A 20261-nucleotide genomic window follows, 5' to 3' on the forward strand; every position below is an offset into this window, starting at 1 on the left:
GATTTTGGCCAGCTGCTCTCACACTACCTTTTGTCAAAGGGTTGTCTGCAACAGTGCAGTGAAGACTTACTAACTGAGCTTGTATTTTTGCTAATGCTAGCTTTAACTAATCCAGCAAGCACAGTACCTCTTGTGATGCATTTTGCCGTTTTTTTATTGCTTTTTTTTCTTTAAAAAGTTCCATTACTGACTAAGAAGTAGAGAATAATTTTCAGGGGCTGTCCTAGTCTTTCTGAGTGTGTTAAAAGATACAGAAGGACAATATTTGAATTTGGGAAGACTGGTTTATTTATTCTCCCTTTTTTTTTTTTTTTTTTTTTTGCTTATCCCAGAAGCTCAAAGTCATGATTAATGGAGTTAAAATTCAAGTGCAGATCTCTGTAGAAGATAATTTTACAGCCTTTAAGGAACTCCTCCTAAAAATACATAAAATGATGACTCTGTTAACAAAAGTATTTCATGAGATTGACTCTGTTACCTAGATCTGTATTGCAGCCTGAAACCAAGGCAGAAATTTTCCCAGTTAGCTTGATCATCTTTAAACAGGGTTAATGTTTAAGTCACTTTGACAATAATAGAAGCCACCCACTGGGGAGCTAGTCAGAAGAGTACAGGTGTTATAATAATCATGTTAACATTTTCAGCCTTACTTAAGGAAGGAATAACCTCTTTTAAGTAATTTTTTTACATTAGGAAGTTGGCCATAGATCAGGTTAATGATTGGTGCTCTTACGACATTACTCATTTTTGGGTTTTAGAAAGGAATAAATCAATGTCCCTGTGCCCTAGACATGCAAGTTACAGGTAATGTGTAGGACTAGATAAAAGACTGGTCTCAATAATAGAAAATGCAGGTTTGTTTGATGGGCACTATTATGTCTAGCTGGAGCCAATAGTAAGTGGGGCTCACATAATGTAGCGTAGTTGGATTTTGCATGTGTTAATGTGTACAAATAACCTTCAGCACGGGCTGTGATCAAGTTAATTCACTGGGGATGCAAAATTGAATTACGGCTGTGGTGAAAGGCAAAAGGCTGTGTCACATTGTTATGAATTTGATTTTTAGGTTGGTAGGTATGCAGCAGGCTAGTATAATTGAAATGGTTGCAGAAGGGTTCTGTTCTTGTCTGCAGATGAATATTGTGGTTGGAGTAGGAAATAGAGCAGGATGACTTGGGGGAGATTTGAGGAGCTAGAACTCATTTTGCCAATTGTCAAACCCTGTAAAAAGAAAAGGGAAAAGGGTACCGAATCGTAGTAGGGAGTGCATGTCTGAATAGAACTGTTCTGGGACAACAGCCCAGTAGAACGTCTGCTGATGCTTTTATTCCCTGCAGAAAATGTTTCCTGAGGGGCCTTTCTTAGAATATTTCTTTTGTTCTTTTAGATTGATCCATTCACTAAAAGATGTGAATATATTTAAATTTCTGAGAGTCATCTCTTTTAGTTCTGTGTTGGTAGGAGCAAGCATATCTGAAGTGTTCAACTGTGTATCCTGGAGATGTTTTGGTTGCTTGACATACTTTTCGTGGAAGTGAAGTTAAAGAAGAGTGGGTGCTGAACATTTTAGATGGGCCCATCGTTGGCAACCATATTGTTGTTAGAAAGCATAATAACTACTTCAGTGCTTGTATGTATGCCTCTCTCAGCACAGTAGTGTAAGGTATTTGTGTCAGTCTCTGTGAGTCAGCAGAGAAGGCCTTCTTACATCATTGGAAAATGGTGTAAGAGACATCATTGGAAAATGCTGCTTTTTGTATCCTACCTCTCTTTGAGTGTTAGGCAATATTTGGCAAGTAAGGAACCTGTTTTCAGTGTATCCTAATATAATTAGACTCAAAGCACTTGCTTTTTGAGGGGGTGATGATGATGTCTTTTTTGGGGGGGTATTTTACAAACAAACAGCCACATAAAACAGCAAATATTAATCACAAGTGCAACTTTTCTCTGTTTTGTGTATCAGAAAAGCGCTGAATATTTTGTGGTGTCCAGCTCTCGTTGAAATAATAAGGCTGCCACTGTGGTACAATGTTCTTTTGCTGTCCCAATAGCTTACAGGTATTTTTCTTCTTGCAAGAAAGAAATGGTGGTGGTTGACTATTTATTTGCATCTGTGTAGTTGGCTTGTTTGTCTGTTTGGATTTACTTACTTATTTGCCCTTTACACTGAAATGTGGCTTAACACTTTTGATAATTTACTTATACAGTAAAAATACAGTGTAAATTGAAATATCTCAAACTGCTAGAAGGATTGGGTGAGTCCGGTAACAAGATGTCCTTTCACAGTCTTCATGAGAATCAGAACTTAATTTCATGTTAATCTCTGCCCAGAAAGGTTTTATGGATTTACTGATGGCACTGTCATCCTGTGGGCCAGTATGTGACACAGGTAAGGGTTTCCAGTGTTGCGCTGTGCAGGGTCAGCTCTGTTGCTGATGGCTTGAGTGCAAGACAATGGAATCCCACAATCCATTGTCTAGGCGTAACATAGAAAGACTACTGTCTCTTCCAATAAGGAGGAGTTGGAAGCAAAGTGAAGACACAAAATTTACATGACTGAACATTAGAAAACAGGAATAGAAGTAGCAGTCATTATCTGCAAAGTGATCATCAGCTAAGGAGAAAGCACATAGCCACAGGCACTGTTGGTGTAATTCCTGGTGTTACACGTTTGCTTGTATTCAAAGCCTGTGGAGGTGGTAGACTGCCTTCGTCTTGTAAACTTAGAAATCTATGAGAGCAGCTTATCATCATACAGACTATGAAGCAGAACAACTCAATAGATTGATAAACTGTTTCATGTTATGACTTCACTCTCAGCAAAAACTTCTTGGAAGTGTGTAAAATACTTGCCCTAAATTACTCTGGCTAGTACTACTGCTTTTTTGAGTCACTCTTTATTTTGTGAAAATAATCCCTTTGGCCTAACTGTATTGTAGAATGAAGTACTATTCTTTAGTCATATAGCTGGCAGATTTGAAGCCTCATAAAACAGTTTGATCATGACTGTGTGCACTAATTTGAAATAATAGTTTTTTAATGTTACTGATTAAGATTATTGAATTGTCAAAACAGTGAAGTGCAAGTGATAGATTAGACAGACCTGGATGTGGCTTCTAATGTCTTCTCAGTCATGCTGGTATGGTACAAGCTCATTTCTTTTTAGTGGTAACCAGTTCCTGAAATGTAAAAAGCAGCACACTTTGTGTGTGCCCTTGAAGCTCAATAATGCTTTTCACTGTTGTGCAAACCAAACGGGATCTATCATTAATACCAGCACACATCACAAAACACACGCGGGGTCAGAACTAGAAGATTTTTTGAGTTTCCCAGTACATGGTATGTCAACATCTTCATTAAATTTCATTACTTGCAGCAGCAAATGTTTTGAAAACTGCTAAGTGAAACACCCAGTGCCCTGTTCCAGCTTTTTCTGAACTTTAGTCTTTGCCAGTGGAAAAGAACTTTGCCTCATGTAGAGGCTGAAATATAAATATATCTGCTTGCTTTGCCAGAGTCAGGCTGGGTACAAAACTGCTTGATTAAGTCTTGTTTTCTGGGACTGTTGTTGAATAATTGTAAATCCCTTCCCCTTTCTGTACAGTTTTTCAAAATGGATAATGCATTAACGGGATGTGTGTTTTCTGTACTGCTTGACAGATGAAATTCTGAGGGGTGCAGAGGGCATTTAGCAGGTTTACTAAAGCAACTTCATGTAGTAGCAGAATGAGAGGAGAACAGAGAGATGCAAGGAGCCTTTTCAACAAAATCTTCTCAGCTGGTGCCAATGAGGCAGGATTGTTAAAGTGATCCACGCATCTCCCTCTTCCTTCCACCTTTCAGAAGAGAATCAAACTTTCCGTATGCTCAGACATACTACCCCGATTATTTTATTTTTATTTTTTAATCCATACCATAGTTTGTGGCTGACTTGTTTATTTCTATTCATCTGCACTGTTGCTCTTGATTAAGGGATATTCTTCTCACCTTCCAATCAGGGCAGAAAATTCCTAAGACTGTCCTCTTCACCTTTGATGCTGGTTCCTTCTCACTGTTGCTACTGTGTCTTAGTGTGTTATGGCTGTTCATGTTTGGGGAAGACCACAGGGGTCAGAATCCTTACAGTTCAGAAATCTTGTATTGGAGCAGAATATATTTAGTTTGGCATTTGAGCTTTTTTTGGGGAGCGGGGTTTGAACCCCACTCTTCTGAAGTTTGAGACCCTTTTATTTGGCTGTTTTTTAATGGGGGAGGCAGGGAGCCAGTAATGACTGCAGGGCAAATTCAGGCAAAGCTTCAATAATTAGTTGCTTTAATTGCAAGGTGAGTTGGAAGGATGCAAGATGGTGATCTGCACACTGAAGAACAAAAGATGCTTCTGCTTTTGTAGTTACAGTCAGGCTGCAAAAAGCTGTCTACTTGTCCTGCCTGTTTTTCTATTTTTGTGCCCCATAGTAGAAATGCTGCATGCTAACTTTGAAGTATGAGATTAACCCTTCTTCCTTGCAGGCTGTTTTCTTTCTCCCCACCTGTGTTCCTTCTTTCTTTAACCTAGACCAGGTTTCTGCTTTCTACTGAGATTTTGCCTATCTTTCCTTCTCACAGTGGCCAGACTGCCTGCCAGTGCTTGTTAAAACTCTACAGTATTTGTTGGTGTGCCTTACTTCTTGTGGTCAGTGTTAAACTAGTTATCAGATGTTGGATCAGATGAGAACTTTTCTCCTGCATCAGATTGGCAGGGACTGGTGGAACAAGTGCAGGGCTTGTTCACCTCGAAGTTTACTGAACAAACTCCTCACTGTTTCAAGGACCTAGGACGCTGGGGATGACCTTGTTCTCGGCAGCTCTCTTCCACTGGTGTATACTTGTTTGGCTTCTGGCCTTTTCCTACAGCATGTTGAGAAGAGTTTTGTGGCTAGTGGAACAGAGGGAGGTGTTTATTCTGTCATTGGCTGTACTCGGGGCAGGGATGACGGGACTCAGCTTGCTGTTCTTTGTGCTTTCTTCTGCTCCTGAGTTCTTTGTGCTTGAACTGAATGGGTAATCACAAAATTGAGATTCAGCAGGGTGGAGACAGGAACTCATGCAGCTGGGAGAAGGTTGCTGTCAGTCTTTGTATGGATTTGGCCAGCCTGCTGCGATGGGATTGCTGTGATACTGAAAGACTTGCCTAGGGTGAAGAGAAGACAGAATAAGTTGTTTGGGTAGATAAAGTAATAAATGAAGGAAGAAACATCTTCTGGATTCCTTCTGGGCAGATGGGAATGATCTGATTGCATCCACAGGGGGAAGAAAGAAGCATATCTAGACTCCTGTTGATTTTTTACCTGAGGTGTTTGCTTGCTTTGGGCTCTGATTTTTGTGTGCAGTATAGAGGATGAAGTGGTAGGGATGCTCTGTTAGCTGTCATGTGCTACTGCTGTCCCTGGAATTTGTGATCACTCTATACAGATAAAAAAGATTCTATTGCTGTAAAGGGATACATAGTAGGGCTTGACCAGTGCTGTGCAAGAGAGCATTTCTGCGAGCTATCATTCCCACAAGTCAGTAGCCTTCTTGTGTAAGCTAACTGATATTCTGCCTGTCCCCTGAGACTCCAGTTACTTTCTGTTGATCTAATACCTGCTAGAGGGATTTGGTGCTTGATGAAGAGGTAAAACTCTTCTGCTCATTTTCGCCCTGTTGAAGTGGACATATGTCATCATCATAGTTGATGGCCCAAAGTTCGGTGTTTAAGTAGCTGGTTTTATTTCTTCTTTGAGGGACATTGTTACTACATTTTGGTACCAGTGCTTAAAAATACTGCCCAAATTGATCTGAGCTCAGAGCTGATGGTAGAGATGAGGCCTTTCTGTTGGCAGTAGTAATAGGAAGAAGAAGAAGAAGAAGGAGAAGGAGGAGGAGGAGGAAGAGAAGAATGATGTCAAGGTGAATGCTGGAGATCTCCAGAACAAACTATAAGTTCCTGAGCTCTATGATTAGAATGGATCCTCAGTACTCATATATCGTCACTGAAATTTTAGGGCTAGTTTTAAAGCAGAATGCAAAAATGTAGCACTTGATGAAGCTGTATTTCTTTCCCCTCTTCATTTCAAGCTCAGAGGCAAGTGAGCATTTAGGTGACAGCAGCATATTTGTGGCTCTGTGTGTTTATTAATACAAATATGTAAAAGGCCAGAGCAACAGAGAAGGAAATGTGGAGTGCTCCCAAAAAATTAATTGCTCTTAAAAATGAGAAGGAGATCAGGGAGCATGGCAGCAGATTCTCAGCTTGCAATACCACAGAAGGCAGTGGGTAAACAGAGGTGAAATCATGTGAATGCCAGAGCCAGGGAAACATGATGCATTTCCATGCATCATCTTTGTATTATAAGAAAAAACAGCAATGGGCAAAGCAACCTGTGGGGTTAAAAAGCTTTAGTGGCTTGGCACTGATGTTGCAAAGGTTGCAAGTGGTAGAGCAGCTACTGAAAGAGCCTAGTTCATAGTGAGAGGGTTGTGTGCGGTATAAACATGACTAATAAGTGACCCAGTCACCTAAAGAACTTCAAGAAAGCTAAATTGAGTTGAAGGCCAGCAAAAACTTTATTGTGGGGAGGACACATGAAAAGAAGGGATAACTAGAAATTAAATGGCTATATGATGTAGTGTTTCTCAACCCTTAAAAACCAACACTTCCAAATCATAGTATTAGCAGAGCAGGGTAATTGGGCAATGTTCATGACCATGTTGTGCCTATCTTGAAAGCTAATGCTAATAGGAATTCCTAGTAGTGTTGGATACTCAAAACCAGGAAGGCATGGGAAGATCTTGGACTGATACTTTTCTTCTGATAGAAATAATATAGTATAACTTATTTCACTAATTATATTACTCTTTCCTAAGTCTTACACAATTCATACTGATTTCCTTTGTGTCATCTTACAGAGTATTATAGCCACTTTCTCCTTGATCTCAGCTGTGAAGATTCTTCAGTAGGCATTAGTATGAGACTTTCTCTGTGTTATGGAATTCAGATGATAAAATTATTTATCGTTTTCTTCTTCAATGAAATTTATGTCACTTTGAAATTAGTGTTGGTATTAGCACAGAAGTACTAAGGACTTCGTGCTGTGAGAGTGGTGAGGCACTGGCACAGGTTGCCCAGAAAAGCTGTGGCTGCCCCATCCCTGACAGTGTTCAAGGCCAGGTTGAACAACCTGCTCTAGTGTAAGGTGTCCCCGCCCATGGCAGGGGGCTTGGAACTAGATGATCTTCAACATCCCTTCAAACCCAAAACGTTCCATAATTCTATGAAAAAGCTGCACAGTGGAACTGACATTCTGTGTCAGTTCCATTCAGAGATAGGTGTGCACATAACTCAAAAGGGAATTCAAAGTTATTAGAAAACATGGATATAGTTTCTCACCTCTTAAATAAACAAGATTGCATAGTCCATATATCTTTCCGGTTGCCCTCTTCTGAGCCTTAGGTATACATAATATCTTTCTCACAAAAGCTAGTCCAAAATGATCTAAAAAATGACCTTTACAGATATTGCTGAAATAAATTCCTCCAACAAGGTTTTTAGATTTTGGGATTATTGGTTGGTCAGTTGGTTGATTGATTGGTGTAAATCTTTTAAATGGCAATTTTATTCTAGGGCTTTATTTTCTTTCCTCTGTGATTACTCTTTTCTTTTGTCTTTTGGAGTGTGTGAACAAGGGCACAAAGTTTGTTTCTGTTACATCTTGTTCACAACATCCTAGCAATGTAAAGGTTCTTTAGTAGAAATCAGAATTTGGGTAGAGGAGTAGGTTCATATTCTGTTTTTAAACATGCAATGAATAAAACTTCCTTATACTGTATCATTCCCTAAGCTTCTTCATGAACGTTTTGTTGCAACCCTCTGAATCTTGGCTTCTTCTGTCTTCCCCTCCCCTCAGCTTAATTTATTGCCAGAACATTTCATCCTCCCACATAATATCTTCCTTCCAGGTCAGTGCTGCATGGCATAAAGTGAACAAATGTTTGTAGTCTTGACAATCTTTGTATGACACCCTGCTTTGCCACCTTCCCACTCTTCAAGCTGTTGCCATTCATGACTATATGCTATCCTAAACTCAGTGAGCTAGTAATTTTGAGTCCCATTGAATTTCAGAAGTGATTATGTTCCTAAATCTCGTAGATTCCACTCTTAGACTTATCTTACGTCTTTAAAAATGATAATTATTATTAGTTCAATCCTCTGTGCTTTTGGCCATATATTTTGTGTTTGTTGATATTTTTTAGTATAGTATTGCATCTTGATTTGGTTTCACAAATCTGTTTCTCTCCAGAGGAAACCGTTTGTCTGCTTCTTTTCTTAATTGCTTGGAATTTTTCTGTCATTCTTAATAGAAATCTTCTCTTTATGTGAATGACTTAAGAGAAAATTAAATATAACTCCAAATATTTTCTTATTAATCTCTTCTTTTTCTCACAGATTCATAATGTCTTAGGCCTGTATTGTTACTACATTCCCCCCCCCCCCCCCCCCCCAAGGCATTTTTAAACCTTTTTTTTAATTTTATTTTTATATTCTCTTTGGTTTTTTCTGATTTAGGAGCCAAACATCCCCATTCCTGATTTCATTTGTCCTACAGATGCACTTCTCTTTTGACTTTGATTGATATTTCAGTATGGACGTACAGGAAAGTGTGGTGTCTTCATTTTTATCACCCCCTGTCTCCTTCAGCTTATTGACCTATTCATTTATTAGCACTTTGCAAATGCAACAAGCTTGCTTTCCAGTGTACTCAAACACTTGCTTTTTGCAAACAGTGTTTCTCCTTCCATCCTTATCCGTCATTGTGCAGGCCTTCAAATACATCTATTAGATGTATCTAGTTCTGTTCACTCTAAAAGGATGAAGCAATGGTTTGATTTCTTTCTTTTAATCGGTACTTTTTCCTCTGGTTTCTGAACTGCTGCTCCGTGTCTCTTACTTAGACGAGTCCAGATGTACTTCTTGTCATCTTGTTTAGATGTCTTGTTTTAGTGTGTTTTTCTGTTGTGTATACGTTTATTGATAGCTCTGAAAATACTTACAAATAACAAAAACATTTGATTTCTCAGTAAATTTATGTATCCAGATCAGAATCTTTAATTACTTTTTTCTTCTGAAAAAATCCCAAGTTTTCTTCTTTTAGATGTCTGAAACCTGTTACATGCTGCAGAGCATCCGTGAAAACTTGGATTTTGGTTTTTGCTTCTGTAGTTGGTTTTCATTGTACGTTTTTTCCCCAGTGTATGATCCCAGGGTATGAAGGTGTGTATCAAGCTGCATTTTCATCGTTACATTGCATTGCATTGTGTTTTAGTGGAGACTGTGAATGCTCTTTTGAATGAGGTAGTAACTTCTAAAACTGTCTACAGACTCATTGTGCCAGGCTTTATGTCTGTACTCTGAATAAAAGTTTTCAGTGTGGCAACATCACTTACGAGGCATTTAAGTGTTTTAGGCACTCAGGAAATACTGTCTCTTTTCACTCCATGCAGAGACACTGTGAGACTTATTTATGTATTATTATCAGCCTGCAATAGTAATTTAGATAGGGCTGTGTGGGTGACTCACCATGTGGACAGTCATTTCTACTGCTTTCCTTTCAGCTAGTCATTTGGATATGGGAATGCTGTTGTATATTGAGCATAGATTCTGTGGTCTTTTAAATCCATAGGTGCTGGCAGATATTACTACTTGCTAGCCTTGTTATTCTTCCTCTGCAGGTAGTCTGTAGGTAGATGTTTTATGTGAAAATTTCAAAATTGACATTCGCGGCATCGGTGCTGTTCTTCCAGGCTTTACTACATCAGTTACTGTTAATTTTTGCCTCTTAGCATGACTGTAGGTGTCCTACCTCTTGTGTCAGATCATTCCATGCTGTTACCTTGCTTTTGGAGTTGAACAGCAAAGTCATTCCATTCATTTTGGACAAAATTACTTCTAAAAATGGATCTTCGTCTTTTTGGTGTGGGCTTTTTTTGTTTTTTTGTTTTAAATCAGTCAGGGATAAATATTCTGATTTCTTTACTTGCATTGCATATATGAACATGCTTTATTTTCTTGTGCTATCTCAAGACAGTTAAAAGAAAAAAATGCCAATTTGTTTCTTAACGTGTAATCAGTACTTCCTGGTGTTTCATTTTTCCTAATTTTCTTCACCTTTGTGTTTTCTTGTTTTACATAACACAAATTTTCTTATCTCTTCCCTTTGCTTATTTTAAAGTCTTTCTTCTGATTTCTGATTTTGAAGTAGGCTTCTAAGGCCATTTTACTTTTTTCAGACATGAATAGTTAGAACCCCGTTCCTGCTCCAGGCCAAGGTGGTTGACGCTTTCCTAGAGTGCTCCCAACTGCCTATGCTTGGGGTGCAGGAAGAAGACTGAGCTAGAACTTGCATTGTGTACAGCCATGACTCAGTTGTTGATCACTTCTGAGGGAAAAGCTCTGCTCTCTTCCTCCTTCTTTTTCTACTCTTACATCCAGGCATCCTCTTGCTGCAGCAACACCGCCAAAAGGTGTCCAGCAGTTTGGTGCACAGCAGCTCAAGGCTTGCATAAGTGCAAAATACTCAGTCAATTGAGTACAATACTGAGTTGACTGAGTACAATACTCAGTCAACAGCAACATACAAATTCAGCCTAGCACTGAAGTACATGCAGAGCCATTTGAAACTTCAGCCTACTCTTTCAACAGCGTTAGAGAAGGTGCCCATGTAGAAGTACTCTGTCAGTTTAAGGCAGTGCTGTTGCTCCTTGGCTGTGGATTTGTCTCCCTAGTCCTTCTTTTAGGTACTGCTTTTGAAAAATAAAAAATCCAAAACCTCAACCCCATCATCTGTTTCTTATTTGCTGGCAGTGCATTCTGTGCTGTGTGCTAAAATGCGTATTTGGAAGCAAACTCAAGTCAGTAGCTCTCTTTCCACTGCCTTCACTGGTTTTGGAGGGGAGATGAAAAAGTGTGGTTTGCAGAAGTCGGTGGAAAACCTCCCATGCCTTTAGTCGGCTTTGGATTCTGTCCGAAGTGTTCCTTGTGAAGCTGCGTTGCACCTGCATGCTAGGATAGCTGTCTGGCAAACTGATTCCCAGAAACCAACAGAAGGCCTATACACATGTGTTAATCCTGGGTGGTTTTCTTCAGGAAGTGCTAAATCTTGCACTCCAGAAGGATTGCAAAATAATGAAAGCATTTGGCAAGGGAAAAGGGGAAGAATACACAGGCAGAAGTAGGGACATGCATGCTACCATTGTTAAAGTGTAAGACTTTCTGTATGAATGAGCTCTTCACATGGCTTTTTACAATTAACTATCTTAATTGTAATGGAGCAATGTACTAAAAATTGTAAGGTGACCAGCATGAATCCTGGTTGAAAGAAAGTAAGAATTCAAATATTAAAGGTAGAATTTGTTTCTGTCTGTCCCTGATGACAAGGAAAGCTACTTCGTGTACTTTGTTTTGTCTGTGGCAATAGACATGTAGCTATCTACTTTTGCAATTTTCACGTACCGTTTCCATAGAAGTATGTAAATATCTGAATGTTTGAAAGCTGGAATAATAAACACCAGATAACAGGAGAAGTAAGAAAACCTGAAGTATAGTAGATCTTCCAATCAACGAGAAAACTTACTTGTTCTGAAAATAGTAATTTTTAGACCTGTAACTTTCTTAGCAATGGGCATTACTGAAGTTTTGGTTAGGAACCTTGATCATGTGATGGAAGTTTTTGATCCCTTCTTCCTGAGAAAAGGAACAATAAACTACAAACTAGACTTTAGTCAGTGCCCCACAAGAAATTTTTATAGTACATATACAAAAAGTACTGTTTCCAGTGCTATGAACTTATTTTAGGTTGTCATGTCCTTGTCAGGAATTCTAATGGTGTTTTGAGCTTTTAGAAGCATTGAACCCCGTAGCCCAGACATCAGGCTGCAGATATACATGTCAGCAAATCTGCTCTGAACCATGCATCATTTTGGCCTTCAAGGTCCTGTTCCAAAAGAGGGTGAGTGTACAGTTGCTGCCTTAGAGGGAGAAGAGACTTCTGCATCTCCTCAGGCCTGTCCAGTGCCAAAGTAAAGTAAGTGGGGATCCTGTTTCAAACACAAGGAGAAGAAAGCCTTGACATTTGAACAGGTGGAGCTCACTGTGAGCCCTCATGGTGAGCAAACCTGCTGTAGGAGTGATGCACAAGAGGTGATAAATGCTGCATTGTAATCCAGCCTCAGTTTATAGGAAAAAACAAAACCTATTGCATTCATTTTATCAAAATCTTTCATATCTCTGTCTTTGTCTTTGCTTCATCACACCAGGTGATGAAGCCAGGGGAGCCCAGAGACATTTATCTCCTGCCTGAGTTTTGTTTATGTGTTTGGGGTTTTTTTTGTTGGTTTTTTTTAGATTGTTTTTCATTTCTCAGGCATGCATAACCCCCTTCTGTGGTGGTGAGAAAAGAATGCAAGTATTTTACTCTTGAAGACAGGTGGAGAAGTCCCCACACTGAGTGCTATATGGGCCTGTTTGCCTTTTGTGTCTCTGTACTAATTGGTTAGAATGGATGGTGCTAAGTTCCCACAAGTATGTCTGTTAGAGAATTCCTACATATCTAGCCTTGGGGAATTAAGATTTGGAAAATGTAGTACCCATCAAAGCAGGAGGTGGCTGGTACAGTTTGTATCCCAACTCCCCAAAACCCCCCTTGTTCCCCCCACCCCCCGCTTTCTTCCAGAAAGCTTAAGACAAGAGCCTTTTGTCTTCTTTTCAGGAAAGTTACACTGAAATTCATCTGCGCTTTATTTGTCTGCTTTCATTTGCGCCATTCATCGGCAGCTGTGGGTTTTATAGGACAAAGCAAATGAATTCCCAACCTCCACATTCAAGTAGTGTGTTGGGAAAGGTTCAACACCACCCTCCCTCCTCCTTTTTTTTGGGGACTGGGGGGAATCCAACTAAAGTATTATAGTTTTCAGTTTCAGTACTGAGACATCTCTGGAGTGTGCCTCTCTACATGCCATTAAAGTGGTGCGACAGTTTTGCTGGGTTGTTGAAGAGATACGTCTACAGACACATTTATGTAAAGAGATCTCTTTCTCAGTATGGCAAAATTTAGCATCTTCTAAGGAAATGTGGTTTAGAAGTTTGCTTTATGGGTTTTATGATTAAATTTTATTTTTTTTTCCCAATAATGACTTCATTTCAAACATCATCAACTAGTGAATTTACCTCTTGTAGGCTGCTTCAAATGTGATAAAGTAAAATTGTATAATTTACCTAAAGTTAATTTTTGATGTGGGATTTTTAAATAATTGCATGAATGCATAGGGAAGAGTATAATTTTTTTTAATCTCTGGTCTAATTTATGTACCAAACACATAAACACCTGGCAGTATGATTAACGTGCTTTACCTTCACAAATTAAAAGTATCTTAAACCCAGACTTCTTTTTAGACTCTTAATTTAGGTCTGTCATTCCTTTCCTCCCCAAATCAGATCTAAAATGCATAATTTATACTCATCACAATTTAAATTGTAGAACACAATCAGATAAGATTAAGGGGTGCCACACCTCTTTTTCTTAATCCCTTCAGAAAGCTTTTGGCAGATTTAATAACCGTCTTCATCAACTCCCTCTAAGAGCCAGTAGGTGCTGGAGCAGGCCTTAAATCTTTTTTAGATTTGTTGATCCACCTGGAATAACAAATTCCCTCTGTTTCTCTACAGACTCTTCATACTCTGAGCCTCCTGATGTTCAGCAGCAGTTGAACCACTACCAGTCTGCAGCTTTGGCCAGGAACAACAACAACATCAGCCCAATCCCACTTTCTGGGAGTGCTGCAGGATTGGACAAAACGGAAGCCATCCTTAACTGTGAATTTTGTGAATTCTCCTCGGGTTATATACAGAGCATTCGGCGTCACTACCGTGACAAACATGGAGGGAAAAAACTCTTCAAGTGCAAAGATTGTTCCTTTTATACAGGCTTTAAGTAAGTACTGTGCAAAACAGATAAACTGAACTCAAAAGGGTTTTTTAGCACTTGAAAAGACTTCTGAGATCTTTGAGAGCTGGCTATAGCTAGCAGAAACATGGCCACTGCAGACCAGGGAGAGGAACATAGGAAATACCATGCCAGATCACAGCAGCATCCATGTAATCCATTTTCCTCTCTCCTACAACAGGCAGTACCATCTGCTGCACACGAAAGCAGAGCAAGTCCTTGCGGTAGGTTTTAGAATCACTGAAATAGAATAATTTAGGTTCAAAAAGACCTTTAAGATCATAAACTCCAACTGTTAGCTTAGCACTGCCAAGTCCATGTCCCTAAGCACCACATCTACATGTCTTTTAAATACCTCCAGGGATGGTGACTCAGCCACTTCCCTGGGCAGCCTGTTCCAATGCTTGACAACCCTTTCAGTGAAGAAATTTTTCCTAATATTCAATCTCAGTCTTCCCTGGTTCAGCTTGAGGCCATTTCCTTTCATCCTATTGCTTGTTACTTGGGAGAAAAGACTAACCCCCAGCTCACTTCAACCTCCTTTCAGGTAGTTGTAGAGAGCGATAAGGTCTCCACTGGCCCTCCTTTCCTCCAGACTAAACATCCCCAGTTCTCTCAGCTGATCCTCATCAGACTTGTGCTCCAGACCCTTCACCAGCTTTGTTGCTCTTCCCTGGACAGACTCCAGCAGCTCAATGTCTGTCATGTAGTGAGGGGCCCAGCACTGAACACAGGATTCGAGGTGTGGCCTCACCAGTGCCAAGTACAGGGGGATGATCCCTGCCCTGGCCCTGCTGCCATGCTATTGCTGATACAGGCCAGGATGCCCTTGGCCTTCTTGTTTGCCTGGGCACAAGCTGCTCATGTTCAACTCCATCAGTCAGCACCCCCAGCTCCTTTCCACCAAGCAGCTTTCCAGCCACTCTTCCGCAGGCCTGTAGCATCGCATGGGGTTGTTGTGGCCCAAGTGCAGGACTCGGCACTTTGCCTTGTTGAACCTCATACCACTGGCCTCCGCCCATGGATCCAGCCTGTCCAGATCCCTCTGCAGAGCCTTCCTACCCTCCAGCAGATCAAGACTCCCACACAAGTTAGTGTCATCTGCAGATTTACTGAGGGTGCGCTCGATCCCCTTGTCCAGATCATTGATAAGGACACTAAACAGAAATGGCCCCAATACTGGGTCCTGGGGAACACCACTTGTGACCAGCAGCCAACTGGATTTAACTCCATTTGCCACCACTCTCTGGGCACCAGCATCCAGCTGTTTGCTGTTTTTTACCCAGCAAACAGCACACCCATCCAAGTGATGAGCAGCGCGTTTCTCCAGGAGGATGCTGTGGGAAATGGCTTCTCTAAAGTCTAGGCAGACAACATCCACAGCCTTTCCCTCATCCACTAAGCAGGTCACCTTGTCATAGAAGATTAGGTTGGGCAAGTAGGACCTTCCTTTCTTAAACCCATGCTGACTGGGCCTGATTAACTGGTTGTCCTGTATGCGCCCCATGATGGCATTCAGGATGATCTGGGCGATAACCTTTTCTGGCACCAGTCAACTGGGACCTCTCTGGTTAGCTAGCACAGCTGATAAATGATGGAAAGCCCTCTCGGTACTTTTGGGTGGATCCATCTGGTCCCTTAGGCTTGTGTGTGTTTAAGGTGTAGAAGGTCACTGACCATTTCCCCTTGGATTATGGGGCCTTCATTCTCCTCCCTGTTCCTGTCTGCCAGCTCATGGGGCCGGGTACCCAGAAAACAACTAGTCTTACTATTAAAGACTGGAGCAAAGAAGGTATTAAGTACCTCAGCCTTTTCCTCATCCTATGTCACTGTGTTTCCACCTGCATCCAGTGAAGGATGGAGATTCTCCTTAGTCCTCCTTTCGTTGCTAATACATTTATAGAAACATTTCTATTGTATTTTATGGCAGTAAGCACATTTAGTTCTACTTGGGCTTTGGCCCTTCTAATCTTCCCCCTGCATAACCTCACAACATCCTCATAGCCCTCCTGAGTTTCCTGCTCCTTCTTCCAAAGGTCACAAACTCTCTGTTTTTTCCCCTGAGTTCCAGCCGAAGGTCTCTGTTCAGCCAGGCTGGTCTTCTTCCTTCTGGCTCATCTTTTGGCATATGGGGACGTCTGCTCCTGTGCCTTTAAGAATTCCTTCTTGAGGAACATCCAGCCTTCCCGTACCACTTTGCCCTTCAAAACTGCCTCCCAAGGGACTCTGTCAGCCAGTCTCCTGAACAGGCCAAAGTCTGCCCTCTGGAAGTGCCAAAGCAGCAGTTCTGCTGACGCCCCTCCTTACTTCTCCAAGAACTGAACACAAATCATTTCATGACTGCTATGCCCAAGACAGCCTCCAGCCACCACGTCACCCAAGTCCACCTCTGTTTGCAAACAGCAGGTCCAGCAGGGCACCAAGTTACTTGCTGAATGCAATGGTACAGGTAGTACTTTTTCCTCAGTATAGGCAATAAGAGTGCTATCCTTATCCTCAAGTGTGAAAATTTCTCTGCAGAGATAATAGTGCAACCAGCATGAAGCATAGGACAGTCAGGTGTCCTAGGGAGACAGGAGAATGTATACCATCTTTCTGAAGAAACCTCTCTCATGTAATTTTATTTCTCCCACCATCTATCTAGGTTAAATGGAAAGTATTCTCTGGCATATCTGGTGACATATAGAGACATTTCAGAAAATACAATTAGATGTGCAAAGTTTAAAAACTCAGTGCCGTGTGTGTTTGTGTGTGTGCATGTTTTTAGCTGCTGTTCAGTAAGGGAAGGATATGCACCTGTGCTGTTCATCATTTCCTCCTGATATGCTGGACACCCAGGCACAACACCCTGAGCTGACGTTTGATGTCTCCAAGTTCTTAGGAGACTGGTGACAGTAAGCAGTAAGGCTGGATAAAGGGGAGTGGTTCTGTTGAACAAAATGTTGAGCACAAACCTGAGAGAATCTACAGAAGAGGAACCTCTAGTTATATTTCTCTAGGCTCTGTTGCTTCAGGCCCTTGCTACCCTAATGGTGAAATTTACTATTGTAACAGTAAAATGACTGTTACTGCTGAACCCAGGACAATTCTGATTGCTATTTATCTAGAAATTGCGAGGTCCATTCAATCTGTTCGTATCTGGCAAATGCCGTTTTCTTCTACCTGGATGAAATAAAATAATTTGAAATCAGGCAATATTTAGAAGTATTCATAGTTGCATAAAGGAGTAGTGTTCTTTCATGTGATGTCTCATTCAGGAATTAAGTCTTGCTTCTTTCAGAGAAGCCAGCATGTTTTCTGTCTTTAAGAAGGGGGAGAGGGGCAAAAAGCCCATACCAATCTCCTGTTCAACTCACCATAGAAACTTAAATGCATGAAAGGATTCACTGAAGTTGATAGAAATACACCTGTAGAATTCAGTGATCACTGGTTTGGGCCCAAAGCCAGTTGCTTTAGTAAGTTGCTTTGTGTTCAAGCTAAGAGTCTTGAAGAACTTCAGAGAGACTAATTACTCTAGTTCAGTGTGGCGAGGTCCTTAGCTTTTGCAAGCTTTACCACTGCTTTAGGAAAAAATGACCAAGCACCCCAAGTTTACAGACACCTCTCATTTCAGTTGTTGAGCTTGTGGTTATAGGTGTACACTTAATTTCCTCTGTTTGCGTGTCTCTTGCAGCTTTTAAGTGTGAAGCCAGTGTAATGCCAGCATGATTTTTTTTGTGTGTGTAAAAGTACTGTGGAGTATTCATTCATTCCTCTACAATAATAAGTAGCATATTCTTAGTCTTGGGTTTTCAGATCCTTATAGGTGATGCTTTAAAAATTAACTACTCGGAGCCAAACTTACTGTGAACCCAAGTCTGTTTTGTATCCCAGATCTTAACATTTTAGCTGATTTTGGACATTTCCTGCAAAGACAGAGGTGGTTAAGGATGTTATCTGCCTCCAGAAATAAGTCTATCCTCACTTCTACAAGTCCAGAACAGTTGATAAGTTTTGTTCAACTTGCTAAAAATTTAATCTTTGCCAGAGAAAGTACACTGAATATTTCAGCCTGAAGACTAATAATGAGCATGAAAGATGGGAATTGTTTTGCTATCTTAACTATAGCAATGTGACTATAGAGCAACTCATGCAAAAGAGTATCTTGTCAGAATCAGTGTTTGTTACTTGAGGATACAAGCCTGCAAATACCTCTGCTCATGTGTTACTCATGTGAGTAGCCCTGCTGAAATGCCATGTGGCACTGTGAAGATACGGCTGAGAGCTATCTGTACCATTTTACACAACACATCTCTTATAGAGCTGTGACACTTCATCGTTCCCTGCACACCTCTTCTGACTGCTTCCATCTCTCTCTCCTGTTTCACAGATCTGCTTTTACTATGCACGTGGAAGCTGGGCATTCAGCAGTTCCTGAGGAAGGACCCAAAGACCTTCGCTGTCCTCTTTGCCTATATCACACCAAATACAAACGCAACATGATTGACCATATAGTACTGCACAGAGGTAACAATATCTGCGTCTGTATCTGATGAGGGGACTGCTGAACAACACCCTTGTCTTTCAGACTGGTTTCATTAAATTTTCCTCTCTCTGTACACAAGGACAAGTATGTTGAATAAGTCATCAGACCTTGAATATCTTTTGTTTCATTGCTAAATGATGTATCTTATTTATTTACTGTAAAATTCACAGCCAGTGCTGAAACAGTGCAACTTTAAAATGGCTTTTAAGCTGTTTCTCTAGAGAAGTTAACAATCATCAAACACCTGTTTAGCAAAAGTTGCCCAAAGTTGCAACTCTGATTTAGGCCAGAGTTGTTTCCTGCTTATGTTCTTGTTATTGTAAAGGCCTTGCTATCATAAACTCTGTGACAATGTATATCACTAACCATAGAGGCCCCAAAATATCCCTTGAATACTTACTTGAATTTTTTCTTTTCAGCAGTCTTTGAATCAAAACAAGAATTATAATATTTTTGGTTTTGTTTAAGACCGCTTTTCTATATTTACCTCTCCTTTTTTTAAAGACAGCTAGAAGTAGGATTAGGGATTTCTATTAACTGCAGGCTTGCTAGCTTAGAAGAGACAGCTGTTTGGGCTCTCTGAGCTGGGATTCCTGCCCATAGCTATCACACTTGATGCTTGTAGATGGTCTGTCGGCTGCCGAAATCCAAACCCATGTGTTGGGATGGCACTCTGCCTGCTCGCAGGTTGGGCAGAGTTTCACAGTAGGGTATGGGTGGTGAGCAAACACAAATTTTGCATGCCATCTTTTTCCTGGAGGAGATCCTGGTGTGACAAGCGTTATCATAATTTCTTGTAACATACCACTTTCCAACGCTGGTAGCTTAAAGTCCTTCATGTACCAAAGCAGTGAGGTTGGCAGAGATCACCTAAGTTTCTATCTGCTAGCAGGTTTATTCTGAGGGAACATCTGGGAAAAATGACCTGTCAGTGATTCAGAAAGCACATTACAAAGCTGCCTTATTTGGTTCTAAGAGTTTGGCAGATGCTTTAGCTTTTGATTCCTGTCTTTGAAGGTGTTGCTGTGTCAATTTTGCCCAGCTTCAGGATAATACTCCAGAATTAGCTCACTTCAGAGGAGTGGAGGATTTAGTTAACCCCTGTGCCGGGGACCATGCAGTTCCAAGTGCTGCCGAGGTGTGCTCTGTTTTGTGGCTGTGCCAGGGCTCCCGTGGATACTGACAGACCTTTAAAATACATATAGACAGGCTGAGGGAGAACTGGATGGGCTTAGTTTGAGTCTTCCGTCATGCATAGACCTGACTCTGGAAATACCCAGTTGCAGAAGCGGAAGAGCACTTCGTGAGCTCAGGCAACTGTACTGCCTGTACAGAGGTGTTTCTGGCCAATTGCAAGGAGATGCTTACCTCCTAGGTAAGTGAAACAGTGGATCTGTTCTTGCGTAGAGCTGTTGCTTCAGTTGCACAAAACAAACCTCAAGCCTTTGTGCTGCTGAAACAAAGCTGATAGCAAAGGACATAATAGAGAGGTAAAACAGAGCAAAAGAAGTTTTAATGTAAAGCTGATAATCTCAAAGGTAACTGCAGGAAGAGCAAGGATTTTCTCTGCCATCAAGTGTCCAGGTAATAAAGGAAATAGGGTCCATCCTCGAAGTCCTTTGTGGTGCATATATCCAGCTAAAAACCCCTCTACTCTTGTGTTTAATTATGTGGCAGCTGAAGCAGACAGTTTTGGCAAGATTTAGCATACACTGAAAGAA

The 20261-nt window shown here is 40.8% G+C and overlaps 1 protein-coding gene across 7 annotated transcripts in view; it reads left to right on the forward strand.

The window, feature by feature from the left end:
* ZNF462 (zinc finger protein 462) overlaps positions 1–20261 on the forward strand; it is a 94233-nt gene that overhangs the window by 58852 nt on the left and 15120 nt on the right. For all 7 annotated transcript variants that reach the window (XM_030512514.1, XM_030512509.1, XM_030512512.1 and 4 more), the window contains 2 exons: positions 13739–14003; positions 18385–18521. In XM_030512514.1, coding sequence (XP_030368374.1) covers positions 13739–14003; positions 18385–18521 — 402 coding nt within the window. The remainder of the gene's footprint in view (positions 1–13738; positions 14004–18384; positions 18522–20261) is intronic.

This window comes from Strigops habroptila, chromosome Z (assembly GCF_004027225.2).
Source record: "Strigops habroptila isolate Jane chromosome Z, bStrHab1.2.pri, whole genome shotgun sequence".
NCBI lineage: Eukaryota > Metazoa > Chordata > Aves > Psittaciformes > Psittacidae > Strigops > Strigops habroptila.